We start from the raw sequence: 22,141 nt of genomic DNA on the forward strand, positions 1-22,141 counted from the left end.
TATGGTCTCTATGAAGATTCAAATAAACGTTGCCCCTTCAGTGGCTTCCTGCTCTTCCCTATGTGAGGCCAGAGAGAACCAAAACAAAAGCTGTGATGAAATCAGACGCTGAATCAGAGTTCAAAGAGACATGAATTTTCTCATAACGACCCGTCCATTCAACGTGATGTAATAACTAATGACCAGTGTCTTCTGTTCTATGTTCTAAATTTGACTTCATTTTCCAGATGACGACAAAAGTATGCAGGGTTCTTGAATGGCCCAGTGAATCCTCTCCCTGGCTGGTCCTCAATACTGATATGTGCTAGTTCCTGAAATAGAACATCATCCACATAACACCTCAATGGAACTGTTGAATTGTTTATTCCTTTTTCTCATGACGTTTACAAACATTCTGCCAGCATGGCAAAGTCTAAATGAGGGAGATGCTACAGTCTAAAGTCATTCAAGTGCTGTAAGGTATAAGACAACTGTATTTTACAACCAGATCATTCAGGACAGACAGAACAGAAAGCATGGTTGTTACAGCCAGACCTCCGAGCAACAGATTGGACTGGACTGGACTCTCTCTAGATATATATCAGTGGAGGCTGCTGAGGGGAGGACGGCTCATAATAGCCACTGGAATGGAGTGGTATCAAACACATGAAACCATGTTCTTGATACCATTCCATTCACTCCATTCCAGTCATTATTATGAGCCGTTCTCCCCTCAGCAGGCTCTACTGATATATATACAGTACCAGTCAAAAGTCTGGACACACCTACTCATTCAAGGGTTTTTCTTTATTTTTACTATTTTTTACATTGTAGAATAATAGTGAAGATATCACAACTATGAAATAACACATATGGAATCATGTAGTAACCAAAAAAGTGTTAAACAAATCAAAATATATTTTATATTTGAGATTCTTCCAAGTAGCCACCCTTTGCCTTGATGGCAGCTTTGCACACTCTTGGCATTCTCTCAACCAGCATCATGAGGTAGTCACCTGGAATGCATTTCAATTAAGGTGTGCCTTGTTCAAAGTTAATTTGTGGAATTTATTTCCTTCTTAATGCGTTTGAGCCAATCAGTTGTATTGTGACAAGGTTGGTGGGGGTATACAGAAGATAGTCCTATTTGGTAAAAGACCAAGTCCATATTATGGCAAGAACAGCTCAAATAAGCAAAGAGAAACGACAGTCCATCATGACTTTAAGACATGGCTCTCATGAGGACCGCCACAGGAAAGGAAGACCCAGAGTTATCTCTGCTACAGAGGATAAGTTCATTAGAGTTAACTGCATCAACATCTCAACATCAACTGTTCAGAGGAGACTGTGTGAATCAGGCCTTCATGGTCGAATTGCTGCAAAGAAACCATTACTGAAGGACACCAATAATAAGAAGGGACTTGCTTGGGCTAAGAAACACGAGCAATGGACATTAGACTGGTGGAAATCTGTCCTTTGGTCTGATGAGTCAAAAAAAAAATGTTTTGGTTCCAACTGCAGTGTCTTTGTGAGAAGCAGAGTAGGTGAACGGATGATCTCTGCATGTGTTGGTCCCACCGTGAAGCATGGAAGAGGGGGTGTGATGGTGGGGGGGGTGCTTTGCTGGTGACACTGTCTATGATTTATTTAGAATTCAAGGCACACTTAACCAGCATGGCTACCACAGCATTCTGCAGCGATACACCATCCCATCTGGTTTAGTGGGACTATCATTTGTTTTTCAACAGGACAATGACCCAACACACCTCCAGGCTGTGAAAGGGCTATTTGATCAAGAATGTTGGACTGCTGCATCAGATGACCTGGCCTCCATAAATATATTTGTTTCACACTTCTTTGGTTACTACATGATTCCAAATGTGTTATTTCATAGATTTGATGTCTTCACTATTATTCTAGAATGTAGAAAATAGTAAAAATAAACTTTCGACACGTATATATATCTCCCTCTCACTCTCTCTCTCTCACACACGTACACACATGCATTCAAGTAAATACACACACTCTCACACACACACATTCAATATACTGTATGAATACTGACAGTCTGAGCCTCGACACTGTAAGATCTATCTTTTTACTAATAATCTGTTGAGTAAAAATGTATTATTGCCAGTCATAATAATCATAAAAGCTATGAATAAAAAGCTATAAAACAGTATAAATATTCAGCCAGCTCAGATGAGAATGATAAAATAAGTATTATAATTTTAATTCAGGTGAATACACACACATCCTAAATCTTCTCATTGACATCAACACATGATTTACGCAAAATCCTTTCTATCCATAATGTGTAAATCCCATTCACCTCTATTTTGTCTCAAAATATAGAATAGATATTTATACCCTCTTGATTTGTAATACTATTTTGAAGCTTATGAGAGAATCTTCCACAATGTGAGCATTTTGGTTTGGTTTCAAACAATAAGATCTATGTGAAGTGCAGGTAACATGATTCCTAACAGATAACGTCCCACTCATGAGTCATTTAACAGTAAAACGTCCCACTCATGAGTCATTTAACAGTAAACGTCCCACTCATGAGTCATTTAACAGTAAAACGTCCCACTCATGAGTCATTTAACAGTAAACGTCCCACTCATGAGTCATTTAACAGTAAAACGTCCCACTCATGAGTCATTTAACAGTAAACGTCCCACTCATGAGTCATTTAACAGTAAACGTCCCACTCATGAGTCATTTAACAGTAAAACGTCCCACTCATGAGTCATTTAACAGTAAACGTCCCACTCATGAATCATTTAACAGTTAACGTCCCACTCATGAATCATTTAACAGTTAACATCCCACTCATGAGTCCTTTAACAGTTAACGTCCCACTCATGAGTCATTTAACAGTTAACGCCCCACTCATGAGTCATTTAACAGTTAACGTCCCACTCATGAATCATTTAACAGTTAACGTCCCACTCATGAGTCCTTTAACAGTTAACGTCCCACTCATGAGTCATTTAACAGTTAACGTCCCACTCATGAATCATTTAACAGTTAACGTCCCACTCATGAATCATTTAACAGTTAACGTCCCACTCATGAGTCATTTAACAGTTAACGCCCCACTCATGAATCATTTAACAGTTAACGTCCCACTCATGAGTCATTTAACAGTAAACGGCCCACTCATGAGTCATTTAACAGTAAACGTCCCACTCATGAGTCATTTAACAGTTAACGTCCCACTCATGAGTCATTTTACAGTTAAAGTACCACTCATGAGTCATTTAACAGTAAACGTCCCACTCATGAGTCATTTTACAGTTAAAGTACCACTCATGAGTCATTTTACAGTTAAAGTACCACTCATGAATCATTTAACAGTTAACGTCCCACTCATGAGTCATTTTACAGTTAACGTCCCACTCATGAATCTTTTAACAGTTAACGTCCCACTCATGAGTCATTTAACAGTTAACATCCCACTCATGAGTCATTTAACAGTTAAAGTACCACTCATGAATCATTTAACAGTTAACGTCCCACTCATGAGTCATTTTACAGTTAACGTCCCACTCATGAATCTTTTAACAGTTAACGTCCCACTCATGAGTCATTTTACAGTTAAAGTACCACTCATGAATCATTTAACAGTTAACGTCCCACTCATGAGTCATTTAACAGTAAACGTCCCACTCATGAGTCATTTAACAGTTAACGTCCCACTCATGAGTCATTTAACAGTAAACGTCCCACTCATGAGTCATTTAACAGTTAACATCCCACTCATGAGTCATTTAACAGTTAAAGTACCACTCATGAATCATTTAACAGTTAACGTCCCACTCATGAGTCATTTAACGTCCCACTCATGAGTCATTTAACAGTAAACGTCCCACTCATGAGTCATTTAACAGTAAACGTCCCACTCATGAGTCATTTAACAGTAAACGTCCCACTCATGAGTCATTTAACAGTCAACGTCCCACTCATGAATAATTTAACAGTTAACGTCCCACTCATGAATCATTTAACAGTTAACGTCCCACTCATGAGTCATTTAACAGTAAACGTCCCACTCATGAGTCCTTTAACAGTTAACGTCCCACTCATGAGTCCTTTTCAGATGCAACACGGCAACAGTTGGAATCACACCAGAATACACATATCCTGATGTAACCTGCAGAACGCTTTACAATCCACTGGATTCCGGGACATTGACATTCTTCTATTCTGCATAATGTACATCATCAACAGTTGCAGACATTACAAATGAAACCTATACATAAAAAAGTAAACATCAAGTTGATAAAGGTTCTTTCCACATCATTCCACTCCATACTCCTTCAGTTACCTAAATTGGTGGCGCGTGATTGGATGGTGACCCTTCTATGCGGTGGCTCCTCTGTGCTCCGATTGGCCACCAGCTCCTGCAGCTGCAGTGCCCCTCCACCAATGAAACAAAAGGCTGGGCACACAGGGGCAGAGCAATCCACATGCCCCTCCCACAGGGTGCGCAGCGAGTGGGCGTCGTAGAACGTGACCCGCCCCTTCTCGAAGTCTAGACAAACCCCCAGGCGCGGGGGCAGGGGGGCAGTAGGGGGGCCATGGTTGTTCCCATGGGTACTGTGGGTACTGTGGTGTAAGTTTGCTGCCCCCTGGGGTAAGAGGACCTTGCCCATGCCCATGGTGAGGAAGCAGAAGGGAGGGGAGGAGTCTGGGGAATCCTCAGCCCCACTGTCATGGCCACTGTCTGGGTCATAGCTGGAGAGAGGGAAGGGGGAGGGGAGAGGAGGAGGGAAGGGGAGAGCGAAGGGGGAGGGGAGAAAGAGGGGAGGGAGAAGAGGGAGGACAGGGGGAGACTGAGTTTACTTAGTTAGTTTTAGTGTCATTGGAACCACTTCTTTACTACCCCATCCCTCTACCTCCCTCTGTCCCCCCTCCGTCTCCATCCCTACCTCTACCTCCCTCTGTCCCCCCTCCCTCTACCTCCCTCTGTCCCCCCTCTGTCTCCATCCCTCCCTCCCTCTACCTCCCTCTGTCCCCCTACCTCTAACTCCCTCTGTCCCCCCTCCCTCTACCTCCCTCTGTCCCCTCTCCGTCTCCATCCCTCCCTCTACCTCCCTCTGTCCCCCCTACCTCTACCTCCCTCTGTCCCCCCTACTTCTACCTCCCTCTGTCCCCCCTACCTCTACCTCCCTCTGTCCCCCCTCCCTCTACCTCCCTCTGTCCCCCCTCCATCTCCATCCCTCCCTCTACCTCCCTCTGTTGCCCCTCCTTCTACCTCCCTCTGTCCCCCCTCCCTCTGTCCCCCTCCCTCTACCTCCCTCTGTCCCCCACTCCCTCTACCTCCCTCTGTCCCCCCTCCCCCTCCCTCTCCATCCCTACCTCTATCTCCCTCTGTCCCCCCTCCCTCTACCTCCCTCTGTCCCCCCTCCCTCTCCATCCCTACCTCTACCTCCCTCTGTCCCCCCTACCTCTACCTCCCTCTGTCCCCCCTCCCTCTCCATCCCTACCTCTACCTCCCTCTGTCCCCCCTACCTCTACCTCCCTCTGTCCCCCCTTCCTCTGTCCCCCCTCCCTCTACCTCCCTCTGTCCCCCCTCCCTCTCCATCCCTACCTCCCTCTGTCCACCATACCTCTACCTCCCTCTGTCCCCCCTCCCTCTCCATCCCTACCTCTACATCCCTCTGTCCCCCCTACCTCTACCTCCCTCTGTCCCCCCTCCCTCTCCATCCTACCTCTACCTCTCTCTGTCCCCCCTACCTCTACATCCCTCTGCCCCCCCTCCCTCTCCATCCCTACCTCCCTCTGTCCACCATACCTCTACCTCCCTCTGTCCCCCCTCCCTTTCCATCCTACCTCTACCTCCCTCTGTCCCCCCTACCTCTACCTCCCTCTGTCCCCCCTCCCTCTCCATCCTACCTCTACCTCCCTCTGTCCCCCCTCCCTCTCCATCCTACCTCTACCTCTCTCTGTCCCCCCTACCTCTACCTCCCTCTGTCCCCCCTCCCTCTACATCCCTCTGTCCCCCCTCCCTCTACATGCCTACCTCTCCATCCCTCTGTCCCCCCTCCCTCTCCATCCCTCTGTCCCCCCTCCCTCTCCATCCTACCTCTACCTCCCTCTGTCCCCCCTACCTCTACCTCCCTCTGTCCCCCCTACCTCTACCTCCCTCTGTCCCCCCTACCTCTACCTCCCTCTGTCCCCCCTACCTCTACCTCCCTCTGTCCCCCCTACCTCTACCTCCCTCTGCCCACCCCCTCTGTCCCCCCTCCCTCTCCATCCCTCTCCATCCCTACCTCTACCTCCCTCTGTTGCCCCTCCTTCTCCATCCTACCTCTACCTCCCTCTGTCCACCCTACCTCTACCTCCCTCTGCCCCCCCTCTCCATCCCTACCTCTACCTCCCTCTGTCCCCCCTACCTCCCTCTACCTCCCTCTCCATCCTACCTCCTTCTGTCCCCCCTCCCTCTCCATCCTACCTCTACATCCCTCTGTCCTCCCTACCTCTACCTCCCTCTGTCCCCCCTACCTCTACCTCCCTCTGTCCCCCCTACCTCTACCTCCCTCTGCCCACCCCCTCTGTCCCCCCTCCCTCTCCATCCCTCTCCATCCCTACCTCTACCTCCCTCTGTTGCCCCTCCTTCTCCATCCCTACCTCTACCTCCCTCTGTCCACCCTACCTCTACCTCCCTCTGTCCCCCCTCCCTCTCCATCCCTACCTCTACCTCCCTCTGTCCCCCCTACCTCTACCTCCCTCTGTCCCCCCTTCCTCTGTCCCCCCTCCCTCTACCTCCCTCTGTCCCCCCTCCCTCTCCATCCCTACCTCCCTCTGTCCACCATACCTCTACCTCCCTCTGTCCCCCCTCCCTCTCCATCCCTACCTCTACATCCCTCTGTCCCCCCTACCTCTACCTCCCTCTGTCCCCCCTCCCTCTCCATCCTACCTCTACCTCTCTCTGTCCCCCCTACCTCTACATCCCTCTGTCCCCCCTCCCTCTCCATCCCTACCTCCCTCTGTCCACCATACCTCTACCTCCCTCTGTCCCCCCTCCCTTTCCATCCTACCTCTACCTCCCTCTGTCCCCCCTACCTCTACCTCCCTCTGTCCCCCCTCCCTCTCCATCCTACCTCTACCTCCCTCTGTCCCCCCTCCCTCTCCATCCTACCTCTACCTCTCTCTGTCCCCCCTACCTCTACCTCCCTCTGTCCCCCCTCCCTCTACATCCCTCTGTCCCCCCTCCCTCTACATGCCTACCTCTCCATCCCTCTGTCCCCCCTCCCTCTCCATCCCTCTGTCCCCCCTCCCTCTCCATCCTACCTCTACCTCCCTCTGTCCCCCCTACCTCTACCTCCCTCTGTCCCCCCTACCTCTACCTCCCTCTGTCCCCCCTACCTCTACCTCCCTCTGTCCCCCCTACCTCTACCTCCCTCTGTCCCCCCTACCTCTACCTCCCTCTGCCCACCCCCTCTGTCCCCCCTCCCTCTCCATCCCTCTCCATCCCTACCTCTACCTCCCTCTGTTGCCCCTCCTTCTCCATCCTACCTCTACCTCCCTCTGTCCACCCTACCTCTACCTCCCTCTGCCCCCCCTCTCCATCCCTACCTCTACCTCCCTCTGTCCCCCCTACCTCCCTCTACCTCCCTCTCCATCCTACCTCCTTCTGTCCCCCCTCCCTCTCCATCCTACCTCTACATCCCTCTGTCCTCCCTACCTCTACCTCCCTCTGTCCGCCCTCCCTCTCCATCCCTACCTCTACCTCCCTCTGTCCCCCCTCCCTCTACCTCCCTCTGTCCCCCCTACCTCCCTCTCCATCCTACCTCCTTCTGTCCCCCCTCCCTCTCCATCCTACCTCTACCTCCCTCTATCCCCCCTACCTCTACCTCCCTCTGTCCCCCCTCCCTCTACATCCCTACCTCTACCTCCCTCTGTACCCCCTCCCCCTCCATCCTACCTCTACCTCCCTCTGTCCCCCCTCCCTCTACATCCCTACCTCTACATCCCTCTGTCCCCCCTACCTCTACCTCCCTCTGTCCCCCCTCCCTCTCCATCCCTCTGTCCCCCTCCCTCTCCATCCTACCTCTCCATCCCTCTGTCCCCCTCCCTCTCCATCCTACCTCTACCTCCCTCTGTCCCCCTCCCTCTCCATCCTACCTCTCCATCCCTCTGTCCCCCTCCCTCTCCATCCTACCTCTACCTCCCTCTGTCCCCCCTCCCTCTACATCCCTACCTCTACATCCCTCTGTCCCCCCTACCTCTACCTCCCTCTGTCCCCCCTCCCTCTCCATCCCTTTGTCCCCCTCCCTCCCTCTCCATCCTACCTCTCCATCCCTCTGTCCCCCTCCCTCTCCATCCTACCTCTACCTCCCTCTGTCCCCCTCCCTCTCCATCCTACCTCTACCTCCCTCTGTCCCCCTCCCTCTCCATCCTACCTCTCCATCCCTCTGTCCCCCTCCCTCTCCATCCCTCTGTCCCCCTCCCTCTCCATCCTACCTCTACCTCCCTCTGTCCCCCTCCCTCCCTCTCCATCCTACCTCTACCTCCCTCTGTCCCCCTCCCTCTCCATCCTACCTCTATATCCCTCTGTCCCCCCTACCTCTATCTCCCTCTGTCCCCCCTCCCTCTCCATCCTACCTCTACCTCCCTCTATCCCCCCTACTTCTAAATCCCTCTGTCCTCCCTACCTCTACCTCCCTCTGTCCCCCCTCCCTCTACCTCCCTCTGTCACCCCTACCTCTACCTTCCTCTGTCCCCCCTCCCCTCATCCTACCTCTACCTCCCTCTGTCCACCCTACCTATACCTTCCTCTGTCCCCCCCCTCTCCATCCCTACCTCTACCTCCCTCTGTCCCCCCTCCCTCTCATCCTACCTCTACCTCCCTCTGTCCCCCCTCCCTCTACATCCCTCTGTCCCCCCTACCTCTACATCCCTCTGTCCCCCCTCCCTCCCTCTCCATCCCTACCTCTACCTCCCTCTGTCCCCCCTACCTCTACCTCCCTCTGTCCCCCCTCCCTCTGTCCCCCCTACCTCTACCTCCCTCTGTCCCCCTCCCTCTCCATCCTACCTCCTTCTGTCCACCCTACCTCTCCATCCCTACCTCCCTCTGTCCCCCCTCCCTCTCCATCCTACCTCTACCTCCCTCTGTCCCCCCTACCTCTACATCCCTCTGTCCCCCCTCCCTCTCCATCCCTCCCTCTACCTCCCTCTCTCCTCTCTCACCGGGGGCTGGTCATGTCCTGGGGAAGGTGGAACCACTCCTGGAGCTTGGCCTCCTGTCCAACTCCCACCTGAGGAACGCAGAGAGAAAAATGACAAATTAGATTGAGTAAATTACACACCCACCCACGCACGTATGCACACACACACACACACCCACGCACGCACGTATGCACACACACACACACACACCCACGCACGCACGTATGCACACACACACACACACACACACACACACACACACACACACACACACACGCACGTATGCACACACACACAATCTCTCTTTCTCACCTTGACCAGGTAGGAGCCGGGCTCCACCGAGCATGCCCAGTAGTGCCTTCCCTGGGTGATGGCCAGGTCGCCTATGAGGAGGTCAGAGGTCAGGTGACAGGAAGTGAGGGAGCGGTCGGCGGCCTGCAGAAGGGAGAGGCCAGGCACGCTGCGGGCATATGTCTGTCCTTTACCCAGCGCCAGTCGGTCAGCATGCAAACCCCAGCGAGAGTCCAGAGAGAAACACAACACTGACGGAGGAGGGAGAGGGGAGGAGGAGGAGAAGGAGAGGGGGAGGAGGAGGAGAGGAGGAGAGGGGGAGGAGAGGGAGATGGGGAGGAGGAGGGACAGTGAGAGGAGGAGGAGGAAGAAGAGGATGTAGAGATAGGGGAAGAGGATGTAGAGGAGAGGTAGGGGAAGAGGATGTAGAGCAGAGGTAGGGGAAGAGGATGTAGAGGAGAGGTAGGGGAAGAGGAGGGAGAAGAGGATGTAGAGATAGGGGAAGAGGATGTAGAGGAGAGGTAGGGGAAAAGGAGGGAGAAGAGGATGTAGAGATAGGGGAAGAGGATGAAGAGGAGAAGTAGGGGAAGAGGAGGGAGAAGAGGATGTAGAGGAGAGGTAGGGGAAGAGGATGTAGAGGAGAGGTAGGGGAAGAGGAGGGAGAAGAGGATGTAGGGGAAGAGGAGGGAGAAGGAGAGGGGGAGGAAGGGTTAGATATAGCATCAGGGAGAGGAGGGACAGTGAGAGGAAGAGGATGGGGAAAGAGAGGGGGAGGAAGGGGAAGGGTTAGATATAGCATCAGGGAGAGGAGGGACAGTGAGAGGAAGAGGAGGGAGAAGGAGAGGGGGAGGAAGGGGAAGGGGAAGGGTTAGATATAGCATCAGGGAGAGGAGGGACAGTGAGAGGAAGAGGAAGGGGAAGGGTTAGATATAGCATCAGGGAGAGGAGGGACAGTGAGAGGAAGAGGAGGGGGAAAGAGAGGGGGAGGAAGGGGAATGGTTAGATATAGCATCAGGGAGAGGAGGGACAGTGAGAGGAAGAGGAAGGAGAAAGAGAGGGGGAGGAAGGGGAAGGGTTAGATATAGCATCAGGGAGAGGAGGGACAGTGAGAGGAAGAGGAGGGGGAACGAGAGGGGGAGGAAGGGGAAGGGTTAGATATAGCATCAGGGAGAGGAGGGACAGTGAGAGGAAGAGGAGGGAGAAGGAGAGGGGGAGGAAGGGGAAGGGTTAGATATAGCATCAGGGAGAGGAGGGACAGTGAGAGGAAGAGGAGGGAGAAGGAGAGGGAGAGGAAGGGAAAGGGTTAGATATAGCATCAGGGAGAGGAGGGACAGTGAGAGGAAGAGGAGGGGGGAGGAGAGGGGGAGGAAGGGGAAGGGTTAGATATAGCATCAGGGAGAGGAGGGACAGTGAGAGGAAGAGGAGGGAGAAGGAGAGGGGGAGGAAGGGGAAGGGTTAGATATAGCATCAGGGAGAGGAGGGACAGTGAGAGGAAGAGGAGGGAGAAGGAGAGGGGGAGGAAGGGGAAGGGTTAGAAATAGCATCAGGGAGAGGAGGGACAGTGAGAGGAAGAGGAGGGAGAAGAGGATGTAGAGGAAGAGGAGGGAGAAGGAGAGGGGGAGGAAGGGGAAGGGTTAGATATAGCATCAGGGAGAGGAGGGAGAGTGAGAGGAAGAGGAGGGAGAAGAGGATGTAGAGGAAGAGGAGGGAGAAGGAGAGGGGGAGGAAGGGGAAGGGTTAGATATAGCATCAGGGAGGGGGGCAGTGAGAGGAAGAGGAGGGAGAAGGAGAGGGGGAGGAAGGGGAAAGGTTAGATATAGCATCAGGGAGAGGAGGGACAGTGAGAGGAAGAGGAGGGAGAAGGAGAGGGGGAGGAAGGGGAAGGGTTAGATATAGCATCAGGGAGAGGAGGGACAGTGAGAGGAAGAGGAGGGAGAAGGAGAGGGGGAGGAAGGGGAAGGGTTAGATATAGCATCATGGAGAGGAGGGACAGTGAGAGGAAGAGGAGGGAGAAGGAGAGGGGGAGGAAGGGGAAGGGTTAGATATAGCATCAGGGAGAGGAGGGACAGTGAGAGGAAGAGGAGGGAGAAGAGGATGTAGAGGAAGAGGAGGGAGAAGGAGAGGGGGAGGAAGGGGAAGGGTTAGATATAGCATCAGGGAGAGGAGGGAGAGTGAGAGGAAGAGGAGGGAGAAGAGGATGTAGAGGAAGAGGAGGGAGAAGGAGAGGGGGAGGAAGGGGAAGGGTTAGATATAGCATCAGGGAGAGGAGGGACAGTGAGAGAAAGAGGAGGTAGAAAGAGAGGGGGAGGAAGGGGAAGGGTTAGATATAGCATCAGGGAGAGGAGGGACAGTGAGAGGAAGAGGAGGGAGAAGGAGAGGGGGAGGAAGGGGAAGGGTTAGATATAGCATCAGGGAGAGGAGGGACAGTGAGAGGAATAGGAGGTAGAAAGAGAGGGGGAGGAAGGGGAAGGGTTAGATATAGCATCAGGGAGAGGAGGGACAGTGAGAGGAAGAGGAGGGAGAAGAGGATGTAGAGGAAGAGGAGGGAGAAGGAGAGGGGGAGGAAGGGGAAGGGTTAGATATAGCATCAGGGAGAGGAGGGACAGTGAGAGGAAGAGGAGGGAGAAGAGGATGTAGAGGAAGAGGAGGGAGAAGGAGAGGGGGAGGAAGGGGAAGGGTTAGATATAGCGTCAGGGAGAGGAGGGACAGTGAGAGGAAGAGGAGGTAGAAAGAGAGGGGGAGGAAGGGGAAGGGTTAGATATAGCATCAGGGAGAGGAGGGACAGTGAGAGGAAGAGGATGGAGAAGGAGAGGGGGAGGAAGGGGAAGGGTTAGATATAGCATCAGGGAGAGGAGGGACAGTGAGAGGAAGAGGAGGTAGAAAGAGAGGGGGAGGAAGGGGAAGGGTTAGATATAGCATCAGGGAGAGGAGGGACAGTGAGAGGAAGAGGAGGGAGAAGGAGAGGGGGAGGAAGGGGAAGGGTTAGATATAGCATCAGGGAGAGGAGGGACAGTGGAGAGGAGTGAGGAGTGGGAAGGGTAGAAGCATCAGGGAGAGGAGGGACAGTGAGAGGAAGAGGAGGGGAAGGGAGGGGGAGGAAGGGGAAGGGTTAGATATAGCATCAAGGAGAGGAGGGACAGTGAGAGGAAGAGGAGGTAGAAAGAGAGGGGGAGGAAGGGGATGGGTTAGATATAGCATCAGGGAGAGGAGGGACAGTGAGAGGAAGAGGAGGGAGAAGGAGAGGGGGAGGAAGGGGAAGGGTTAGATATAGCATCAGGGAGAGGAGAGACAGTGAGAGGAAGAGGAGGGAGAAAGAGAGGGGGAGGAAGGGGAAGGGTTAGATATAGCATCAGGGAGAGGAGGGACAGTGAGAGGAAGAGGAGGGGGAAGGAGAGGGGGAGGAAGGGGAAGGGTTAGATATAGCATCAGGGAGAGGAGGGACAGTGAGAGGAAGAGGAGGTAGAAAGAGAGGGGGAGGAAGGGGATGGGTTAGATATAGCATCAAGGAGAGGAGCAGAGGAGCAGAGCTGCTTACATCTACAGGAAACTGATGTATTCTGGAGGAATAAATACACCCCAGGAAAGAGAGGATAGGAAAGAGAGGGAACGAGGAGAGCAGGAAATAAGAGATAGAGAGAGAGGTCTAAAGAGGGAGAGAAACCTAGCCCAATACAGGTACGACTGCTGATCACTGATCCGTTTTTGAGAAATGAATCTCCTTTAGTAAGCCACATAAACACTTAATAACACAGGAGACTGGGGGAGTGTTTATACAGTATGGACAGTGTGAGGACAGAGAGGGAGAGATGTTGATAAAGAGAGAGAGAGAGGTAGGAGAAGGACAGAGAGTGGGATGGTAGGATTCTTCTGAGATTAATCAAGTACAAAGGTGAAAGAGAGGAAGGAGAGATAGGGAGATAAAGGGATGGAGGGATGGAGAGAGGATGGAGGGATGGAGAGAGGATGGAGGGATGGAGAGAGGATGGAGGGATGGAGAGAGGATGGAGGGATGTAAAGAGGATGGGGGATGGAGAGAGGATGGATGGATGGAGAGAGGATGGGGGATGGAGACGATGGACGGATGGAGAGGATGGGGGATGGAGAGGATGGACGGATGGAGGATGGGGGATGGAGAGGATGGACGGGTGGAGAGGATGGGGGATGGAGAGGATGGACGGATGGAGAGGATGGGGGATGGAGAGGATGGACGGATGGAGAGGATGGGGGATGGGAAGGATGGACGGATGGAGAGGATGGGGGATGGAGAGGATGGACGGATGGAGAGGATGGGGGATGGAGAGGATGGACAGATGGAGAGGATGGGGGGATGGAGAGAGGATGGAGGGATGTAAAGAGGATGGGGGATGGAGAGAGGATGGACGGGTGGAGAGGATGGACGGGTGGAGAGGATGGGGGATGGAGAGGATGGACGGGTGGAGAGGATGGACGGGTGGAGAGGATGGGGGATGGAGAGGATGGACGGGTGGAGAGGATGGGGGATGGAGAGGATGGACGGGTGGAGAGGATGGGGGATGGAGAGAGGATGGAGAGGATGGAGAGAGGATGGACGGGTGGAGAGGATGGGGGATGGAGAGGATGGGGGATGGAGAGAGGGCCGGGTGGAGAGGATGGATGGGTGGAGGGGAGGGACGGGTGGAGAGGATGGGGGATGGAGAGGATGGGGGATGGAGAGGATGGAGGATGGAGAGGATGGGGGATGGAGAGGATGGACGGGTGGAGAGGATGGGGGATGGAGAGAGGATGGATGGATGGAGAGGATGGGGGATGGAGAGGATGGGGGATGGAGAGAGGATGGATGGATGGAGAGGATGGGGGATGGAGAGAGGATGGAGGGATGGAGAGAGGATGGATGGATGGAGAGGATGGGGGATGGAGAGGATGGACGGGTGGAGAGGATGGGGGATGGAGAGGATGGACGGGTGGAGAGGATGGGGGATGGAGAGGATGGACGGGTGGAGAGGATGGGGGATGGAGAGGATGGACGGGTGGAGAGGATGGGGGATGGAGAGGATGGACGGGTGGAGAGGATGGACGGGTGGAGAGGATGGGGGATGGAGAGGATGGACGGGTGGAGAGGATGGGGGATGGAGAGGATGGGGGATGGAGAGGATGGGGGATGGAGAGGATGGACGGGTGGAGAGGATGGGGGATGGAGAGGATGGATGGGTGGAGAGGATGGATGGGTGGAGAGAGGGCCGGGGCGTGGAGCTGGGTTGCAGAACAGAGGGAGTGGGTTATGCAGAGAGAAGATGAGAAGATGAGGGAATTGAGAAGGTGAAGGGATGGATTGGGACAAAAGAGGTATTGACTTTGTTAAACAATTTCCCATCAATAATTGTATCATGAATTGCGTACGTACGTGTCTGTGAGTGTCTCACCTGGTGCGGGTGGTGTGTGCAGGTAAACCTCTTCGCTGTACTCTCCAAACCCCGCCTTATTGCTTCCTTTCACCCTTAACACGTACACACTGTCCATCTCCAGCCTGTCAATCACAGCACTAGTCCCGCCCACCTCCTCCAGGCGTTGCCACGCCACTGGAGCATTGGGACTTCTGACCTCTCCTCCCCAGCCTGCCTCGGTCAATCCCATTCGCCGCTGGAACTCGACAGAGAAGTGCCAGGCAGGGGCGGAGTCCTGGGGGAGTCGCCAGCACAGGAACAGCTGGTCATAGGCCAGCGTCCGCTGAGTGTCAATCACAGGAGCCAATGGGGCTGTAGCAGGGTCAAGGCAGAGAAGAAAAGGGAGTTATATTGGTGGATGGGATGAGTTAGCTTTCAGATCTAACCTCGTACACGCACCTCTTATGTCTTCCATGTTGCTGATGAGTTAGCTTTCAGATCTAACCTCGTACACGCACCTCTTATGTATTCCATGTTGCTGATGAGTTAGCTTTCAGATCTAACCTCGTACACGCACCTCTTATGTCTTCCATGTTGCTGATGAGTTAGCTTTCAGATCTAACCTCGTACACGCACCTCTTATGTATTCCATGTTGCTGATGAGTTTCACTTCTCTGGAGGCGTCCACGTGGAAGTGTCTGAAGGAGGGATCAGCCGAGAGAGAGAAACACTGCAGATTCTCTATCGCTTTCACCAGCCTGGAGAGAGAAAGAGAGAGTCAGAGACAGAGAAAAAGAGAGAGAAAGAGCGAGAGAGAAAATATAGAGGGGGACGGGGCTGGTAAGCGTTAAGCGTTGATATTGCACCTGTTATTTACCCGCGGTGTGTGTGTGCGCGTGCGCATGTATGTCTTGCATCTACCACCCGTACCTGTTGTGGGTGATTCGTGCGGCCTGTACGAAGCAGGGTTGGTCGGTCTCTTTGAGCAGCTCCTGTGTGTAGGCCATTAACCCGCCGTCCTCCTGCAGACCCCTCCTCTCAGACACCTGGGCCGACAGGGCCTCCCCCCTCCTCAGCCGGGCCCCCTCCAGGGCCAGGGTCAACGCTCCCTGTCGCTCAGCTAGAGACGCCCCCAGCTCCCTCACAGACTGGGACAACTGCTCCCTCGCCAACGCACTGTTCAACTGGAGAGAGGGAGTTGAGAGGGGTATAAGGGAGGGGGTAAAGGGAGAGAGACAGGGAGAGGGTGTGGGGGAGTTGGGAAGAAGGGAGGGGGTAAATGGAGAGAGACAGGGAGAGGGTGTGGGGGAGGTGGGAAGAAGGGAGGGGGTAGAGGGAGGGAAAGAAGAGCATGAAGGTTATACTGTGTTGGAGAGAAAGAGGCAATCGAAGGATAGAGGGAAGAAAGTAGTGGATTGGATGAAAGAGAGAGAAAGGATGGAGAGAGAGTTTACCTCCATATGTGTGATGGCACTCTCCAGCTGAGTTATCTGAGCCTTTACTGTGTCCTGATTGGCCAGAATGTAGTTGATCTCCTTGGTGATTTTGTCCTCAGGTGTTAAGAGAGACAGATGACAATATCAGCAAGCAAACATGTAGTTTCATGGTTTAACAGACAGACAGACAGACAGACAGACAGACAGACAGACAGACAGACAGACAGACAGGCAGACAGACAGACAGACAGACAGACAGACAGACAGACAGATACCTTTAGTGCCTGGCAGGCCTGTGCGATGGGCGCCACCTTGTGGCCGTGGTGGACTCTGCGGAGCTTACATAGAGGACACAGCAGTCTCTGGCAGGAGCGACAGTACCACAACAACCTCTCCTGCTCATGCTCCAGACACGTTAGGACCTAATAGGGGAGAACGGGGGAGAGGAGGAGAGGAGAGGGCAAGAGGGGAGGAGGGGGAGAGGAGGGGAGAGGAGGAGGAGAGAGGAGAGGGCAGGAGGGGAGAGGAGAGGGGAGGAGGGGGAGGGGAAAGGAGAGGGCAGGAGCGGGGAGGAGCGGAGGAGGGGAGGAGTGGAGAGGGGAGGAGGGGGAGAGGGCAGGAGCGAAGAGGAGGAGAGGGGAGGAGGGGGAGAGGAGGAGAGAGGGCAAGAGGGGGGAGGGGGAGAGGAGGGGAGAGGAGGAGGAGAGAGGAGGGGAAAGGAGAGGGCAGGAGCGGAGAGGAGGGGAGGAGGGGGAGAGGAGGGGAGAGGAGGGAAGAGGAGAGGGGAGGAGGGGAGAGGGTAGGAGCGGAGAGGAGGAAGACAGGTACAGTAGAGGTGTAGATACAGGGGTGGGTAGGGAGGAGAGAGGAAGAAGATATAAGGAGGAGGAAGAAAAGGAGGTCACCAGCCAAACTCAGAGAGAGTCACTGTGGAGGAAACGTGAAGGAGTGAGGTTACTGTAGAGGAAACAGGTGAAGGAGAGAGAGAGAGAGGTACTGTAGAGGAAACAGGTGAAGGAGAGAGAGAGAGGGGTACTGTAGAGGAAATAGGTGAAGGAGAGAGAGAGAGGTACTGTAGAGGAAACAGGTGAAGGAGAGAGAGAGAGGTACTGTAGAGGAAATAGGTGAAGGAAAGAGAGAGAGGTACTGTAGAGGAAATAGGTGAAGGAGAGAGAGAGAGGTACTGTAGAGGAAATAGGTGAAGGAGAGAGAGAGAGGTACTGTAGAGGAAACAGGTGAAGGAGAGAGAGAGAGGGGTACTGTAGAGGAAATAGGTGAAGGAGAGAGAGAGAGGTACTGTAGAGGAAATAGGTGAAGGAGAGAGAGAGAGGTACTGTAGAGGAAACAGGTGAAGGAGAGAGAGAGGTTACTGTAGAGGAAATAGGTGAAGGAGAGAGAGAGGTACTGTAGAGGAAATAGGTGAAGGAGCGAGAGAGAGGTACTGTAGAGGAAACAGGTGAAGGAGAGAGAGAGAGGTACTGTAGAGGAAATAGGTGAAGGAGAGAGAGCGAGGTACTGTGTGGGAAATAGGTGAAGGAGAGAGAGAGGTACTGTAGAGGAAACAGGTGAAGGAGAGAGAGAGAGGTACTGTAGAGGAAACAGGTGAAGGAGAGAGAGAGAGGTACTGTAGAGGAAACAGGTGAAGGAGAGAGAGGGGTTACTGTAGAGGAAACAGGTGAAGGAGAGAGAGAGAGAGAGAGAGAGAGAGAGAGAGAGAGAGAGAGGTACTGTAGAAGAAACAGGTGAAGGAGAGAGAGAGAGGTACTGTAGAGGAAATAGGTGAAGGAAAGAGAGAGAGGTACTGTAGAGGAAATAGGTGAAGGAGAGAGAGAGGGGTACTGTAGAGGAAATAGGTGAAGGAGAGAGAGAGAGGTACTGTAGAAGAAACAGGTGAAGGAGAGAGAGAGAGGTACTGTAGAGGAAATAGGTGAAGGAGAGAGAGAGAGAGGTACTGTAGAGGAAATAGGTGAAGGAGAGAGAGAGAGAGGTACTGTAGAGGAAATAGGTGAAGGAGAGAGAGGTACTGTAGAGGAAACAGGTGAAGGAGAGAGAGAGAGGGGTACTGTAGAGGAAATAGGTGAAGGAGAGAGAGAGAGGTACTGTAGAGGAAATAGGTGAAGGAGAGAGAGAGAGAGGTACTGTAGAGGAAATAGGTGAAGGAGAGAGAGCGAGGTACTGTAGAGGAAATAGGTGAAGGAGAGAGAGAGGTACTGTAGAGGAAACAGGTGAAGGAGAGAGAGAGAGGTACTGTAGAGGAAACAGGTGAAGGAGAGAGAGAGGTACTGTAGAGGAAACAGGTGAAGGAGAGAGAGGGGTTACTGTAGAGGAAACAGGTGAAGGAGAGAGAGAGAGAGGTACTGTAGAGGAAAAAGGTGAAGGAGAGAGAGAGAGAGGTACTGTAGAGGAAATAGGTGAAGGAGAGAGAGAGAGAGGTACTGTAGAGGAAATAGGTGAAGGAGAGAGAGAGAGGTACTGTAGAGGAAACAGGTGAAGGAGAGAGAGAGGTTACTGTAGAGGAAATAGGTGAAGGAGAGAGAGAGGTACTGTAGAGGAAATAGGTGAAGGAGCGAGAGAGAGGTACTGTAGAGGAAACAGGTGAAGGAGAGAGAGAGAGGTACTGTAGAGGAAATAGGTGAAGGAGAGAGAGCGAGGTACTGTGTGGGAAATAGGTGAAGGAGAGAGAGAGGTACTGTAGAGGAAACAGGTGAAGGAGAGAGAGAGAGGTACTGTAGAGGAAACAGGTGAAGGAGAGAGAGAGAGGTACTGTAGAGGAAACAGGTGAAGGAGAGAGAGGGGTTACTGTAGAGGAAACAGGTGAAGGAGAGAGAGAGAGAGAGAGAGAGAGAGAGAGAGAGAGAGAGAGAGAGAGAGAGAAAAAGAGAGAGAGAGAGAGAGAGGTATTGTACAGGACACAGGTGAAGGAGAGAGAGAGAGGTACTGTAGAGGAAACAGGTGAAGGAGAGAGAGAGAGGTACTGTAGAGGAAACAGGTGAAGGAGAGAGAGGGGTTACTGTAGAGGAAACAGGTGAAGGGAGAGAGAGAGAGAGAGAGAGAGAGAGAGAGAGAGAGAGAGAGAGAGAGAGAGAGAGAGAGAGAGAGAGAGAGAGAGAGAGAGAGAGAGAGAGAGAGAGGTATTGTACAGGACACAGGTGAAGGAGAGAGAGAGAGACTCTGTAGAGGAAATAGGTGAAGGAGAGAGAGAGAGGTACTGTAGAGGAAATAGGTGAAGGAGAGAGAGAGAGGTACTGTAGAGGAAACAAGTGAAGGAGAGAGAGAGAGGTACTGTAGAGGAAACAAGTGAAGGAGAGAGAGAGAGGTACTGTAGAGGAAATAGGTGAAGGAGAGAGAGAGAGGTACTGTAGAGGAAACAGGTGAAGGAGAGAGAGAGGGGTACTGTAGAGGAAATAGGTGAAGGAGAGAGAGAGGTACTGTAGAGGAAACAGGTGAAGGAGAGAGAGAGGGGTACTGTAGAGGAAATAGGTGAAGGAGAGAGAGAGGGGTACTGTAGAGGAAATAGGTGAAGGAGAGAGAGAGGTACTGTAGAGGAAACAGGTGAAGGAGAGAGAGAGAGGGGGACTGTAGAGGAAATAGGTGAAGGAGAGAGAGAGGGGGACTGTGGAGGAAATATGTGAAGGAGAGAGAGAGAGGTACTGTAGAGGAAACAGGTGAAGGAGAGAGAGAGGGGTACTGTGGAGGAAATAGGTGAAGGAGAGAGAGAGGGGTACTGTGGAGGAAATAGGTGAAGGAGAGAGAGAGAGAGAGAGAGAGAGAGAGAGAGAGAGAGAGAGAGAGAGAGAGAGAGAGAGAGAGAGAGAGAGGTATTGTACAGGACACAGGTGAAGGAGAGAGAGATGGACTGTAGAGGAAACAGGTGAAGGAGAGAGAGGGGCGGACTGTAGAGGAACAGGTGAAGGAGAGAGAGGTACTGTAGAGGAAACAGGTGAAGGAGAGAGAGAGAGGTACTGTAGAGGAAACAGGTGAAGGAGAGAGAGAGAGGTACTGTAGAGGAAATAGGTGAAGGAGAGAGAGAGAGGTACTGTAGAGGAAATAGGTGAAGGAGAGAGAGAGGTACTGTAGAGGAAACAGGTGAAGGAGAGAGAGAGAGGTACTGTAGAGGAAACAGGTGAAGGAGAGAGAGAGAGGTACTGTAGAGGAAATAGGTGAAGGAGAGAGAGAGAGGTACTGTAGAGGAAACAGGTGAAGGAGAGAGAGAGAGGTACTGTAGAGGAAACAGGTGAAGGAGAGAGAGAGAGGTTACTGTAGAGGAAATAGGTGAAGGAGAGAGAGAGGTACTGTAGAGGAAACAGGTGAAGGAGAGAGAGAGAGGTACTGTAGAGGAAATAGGTGAAGGAGAGAGAGAGGGGTACTGTAGAGGAAACAGGTGAAGGAGAGAGAGAGAGGTACTGTAGAGGAAATAGGTGAAGGAGAGAGAGAGAGGTACTGTAGAGGAAATAGGTGAAGGAGAGAGAGAGAGGTACTGTAGAGGAAATAGGTGAAGGAGAGAGAGAGAGGTACTGTAGAGGAAACAGGTGAAGGAGAGAGAGAGAGGTACTGTAGAGGAAATAGGTGCAGGAGAGAGAGAGAGGGGGACTGTAGAGGAAATAGGTGAAGGAGAGAGAGAGAGGTACTGTAGAGGAAACAGGTGAAGATAGAAAGAGAGAGAGAGAGGTACTGTAGATGAAACAGGTAATGAAGTAATAGAGATATGGATAGATACAGAGAAGAGGGAAATACAGGACAATACAGGACACCCCCCAAATACTACGTAAACACACACACACACACAAAACACACACATACCTTGGGTCTGAAGTTGTTGGTGGGCAGTATGTGTTCGTGCTGGGAGCGGAGCGTTCCCCAGGGGTGGTAGAGCTTGAAACACTCGTTGCAGAAGTTGGACCTGCAGTCAGCACAGCCCTTAGTGGCCTCCAAGGACTGAGGAGCCTTACAGAAGCCACACATTATAGCCACGCTGCCCAGGCTCACTGTGTGTCTGTACCTGGAGGCAGACAGGGGGAGGGGGAGAAACAGTGTAGAGGGTGGGGGTTGATACAAAAAGAGGAAGGTGAGAGAACACAGAGCAACATTAAGCCATAATGATGTCACTGTCCAAGATCACTGTGTAGAGAGAGAGAGAGAGAGAGAGAGAGAGAGAGAGAGAGAGAGAGAGAGAGAGAGAGAGAGAGAGAGAGAGAGACTGGACGTGTGTTAGGCAAAAGTTAGGAAGGGGGGAATGAGCTAAATGTGCTACTGTACGGTCTGTTCTGTTCTGTTCTGTTCTGTCATGTTCTGTCCTGTTCTGTTCTGTCCTGTCCTGTCCTGTTCTGTCCTGTCCTGTTCTGTCCTGTTCTGTTCTGTCCTGTCCTGTTCTGTCATGTTCTGTCCTGTTCTGTTCTGTCCTGTCCTGTCCTGTTCTGTCCTGCTCTGTTCTGTCCTGTTCTGCTCTGTTCTGTCCTGTTCTGCTCTGTTCTGTTCTGCTCTGTCCTGTTCTGCTCTGTCCTGTTCTCTCCTGTCCTGTTCTGTCCTGTTCTGTCCTGTTCTGTTCTGCTCTGTTCTGTTCTGTCCTGTTCTGTCCTGTTCTGTTCTGTTCTGTCCTGTTCTGTCCTGTTCTGTCCTGTTCTGTCCTGTTCTGCTCTGTTCTGTCCTGTTCTGCTCTGTTCTGTCCTGTTCTGCTGTTCTGTTCTGTTCTGTCCTGTCCTGTTCTGTTCTGTCCTGTCCTGTTCTGTCCTGTTCTGCTCTGTTCTGTCCTGTTCTGCTCTGTTCTGTCCTGTTCTGCTCTGTTCTGTTCTGTCCTGCTCTGTTCTGCTCTGTACTGTTCTGTTCTGTACTGTTCTGTCCTGTTCTGTCCTGTCCTGCTCTGTTCTGTCCTGCTCTGTCCTGTCCTGTCCTGTCCTG

The 22,141-nt window shown here is 52.3% G+C and overlaps 1 protein-coding gene across 1 annotated transcript in view; it reads right to left on the bottom strand.

Annotated features, from left to right (window-relative positions):
- Window positions 1–347: 347 nt before the first annotated feature.
- Window positions 348–22,141, bottom strand: part of trim46a (tripartite motif containing 46a) — a 29,162-nt gene continuing 7,368 nt past the window's right edge. Inside the window, exons 4-12 of the mRNA XM_071396503.1 lie at window positions 21,047–21,245; window positions 16,522–16,668; window positions 16,265–16,360; window positions 15,741–15,994; window positions 15,447–15,568; window positions 14,850–15,182; window positions 9,472–9,701; window positions 9,181–9,248; window positions 348–4,722 (exon numbers count right to left, since the gene is read on the bottom strand). Of these exons, the coding sequence (XP_071252604.1) occupies window positions 4,305–4,722; window positions 9,181–9,248; window positions 9,472–9,701; window positions 14,850–15,182; window positions 15,447–15,568; window positions 15,741–15,994; window positions 16,265–16,360; window positions 16,522–16,668; window positions 21,047–21,245 (1,867 nt within the window). The 3' untranslated portion in view covers window positions 348–4,304. The remainder of the gene's footprint in view (window positions 4,723–9,180; window positions 9,249–9,471; window positions 9,702–14,849; window positions 15,183–15,446; window positions 15,569–15,740; window positions 15,995–16,264; window positions 16,361–16,521; window positions 16,669–21,046; window positions 21,246–22,141) is intronic.

This window comes from Salvelinus alpinus, chromosome 4 (genome assembly GCF_045679555.1).
Source record: "Salvelinus alpinus chromosome 4, SLU_Salpinus.1, whole genome shotgun sequence".
Classification (NCBI taxonomy): Eukaryota; Metazoa; Chordata; class Actinopteri; order Salmoniformes; family Salmonidae; genus Salvelinus; species Salvelinus alpinus.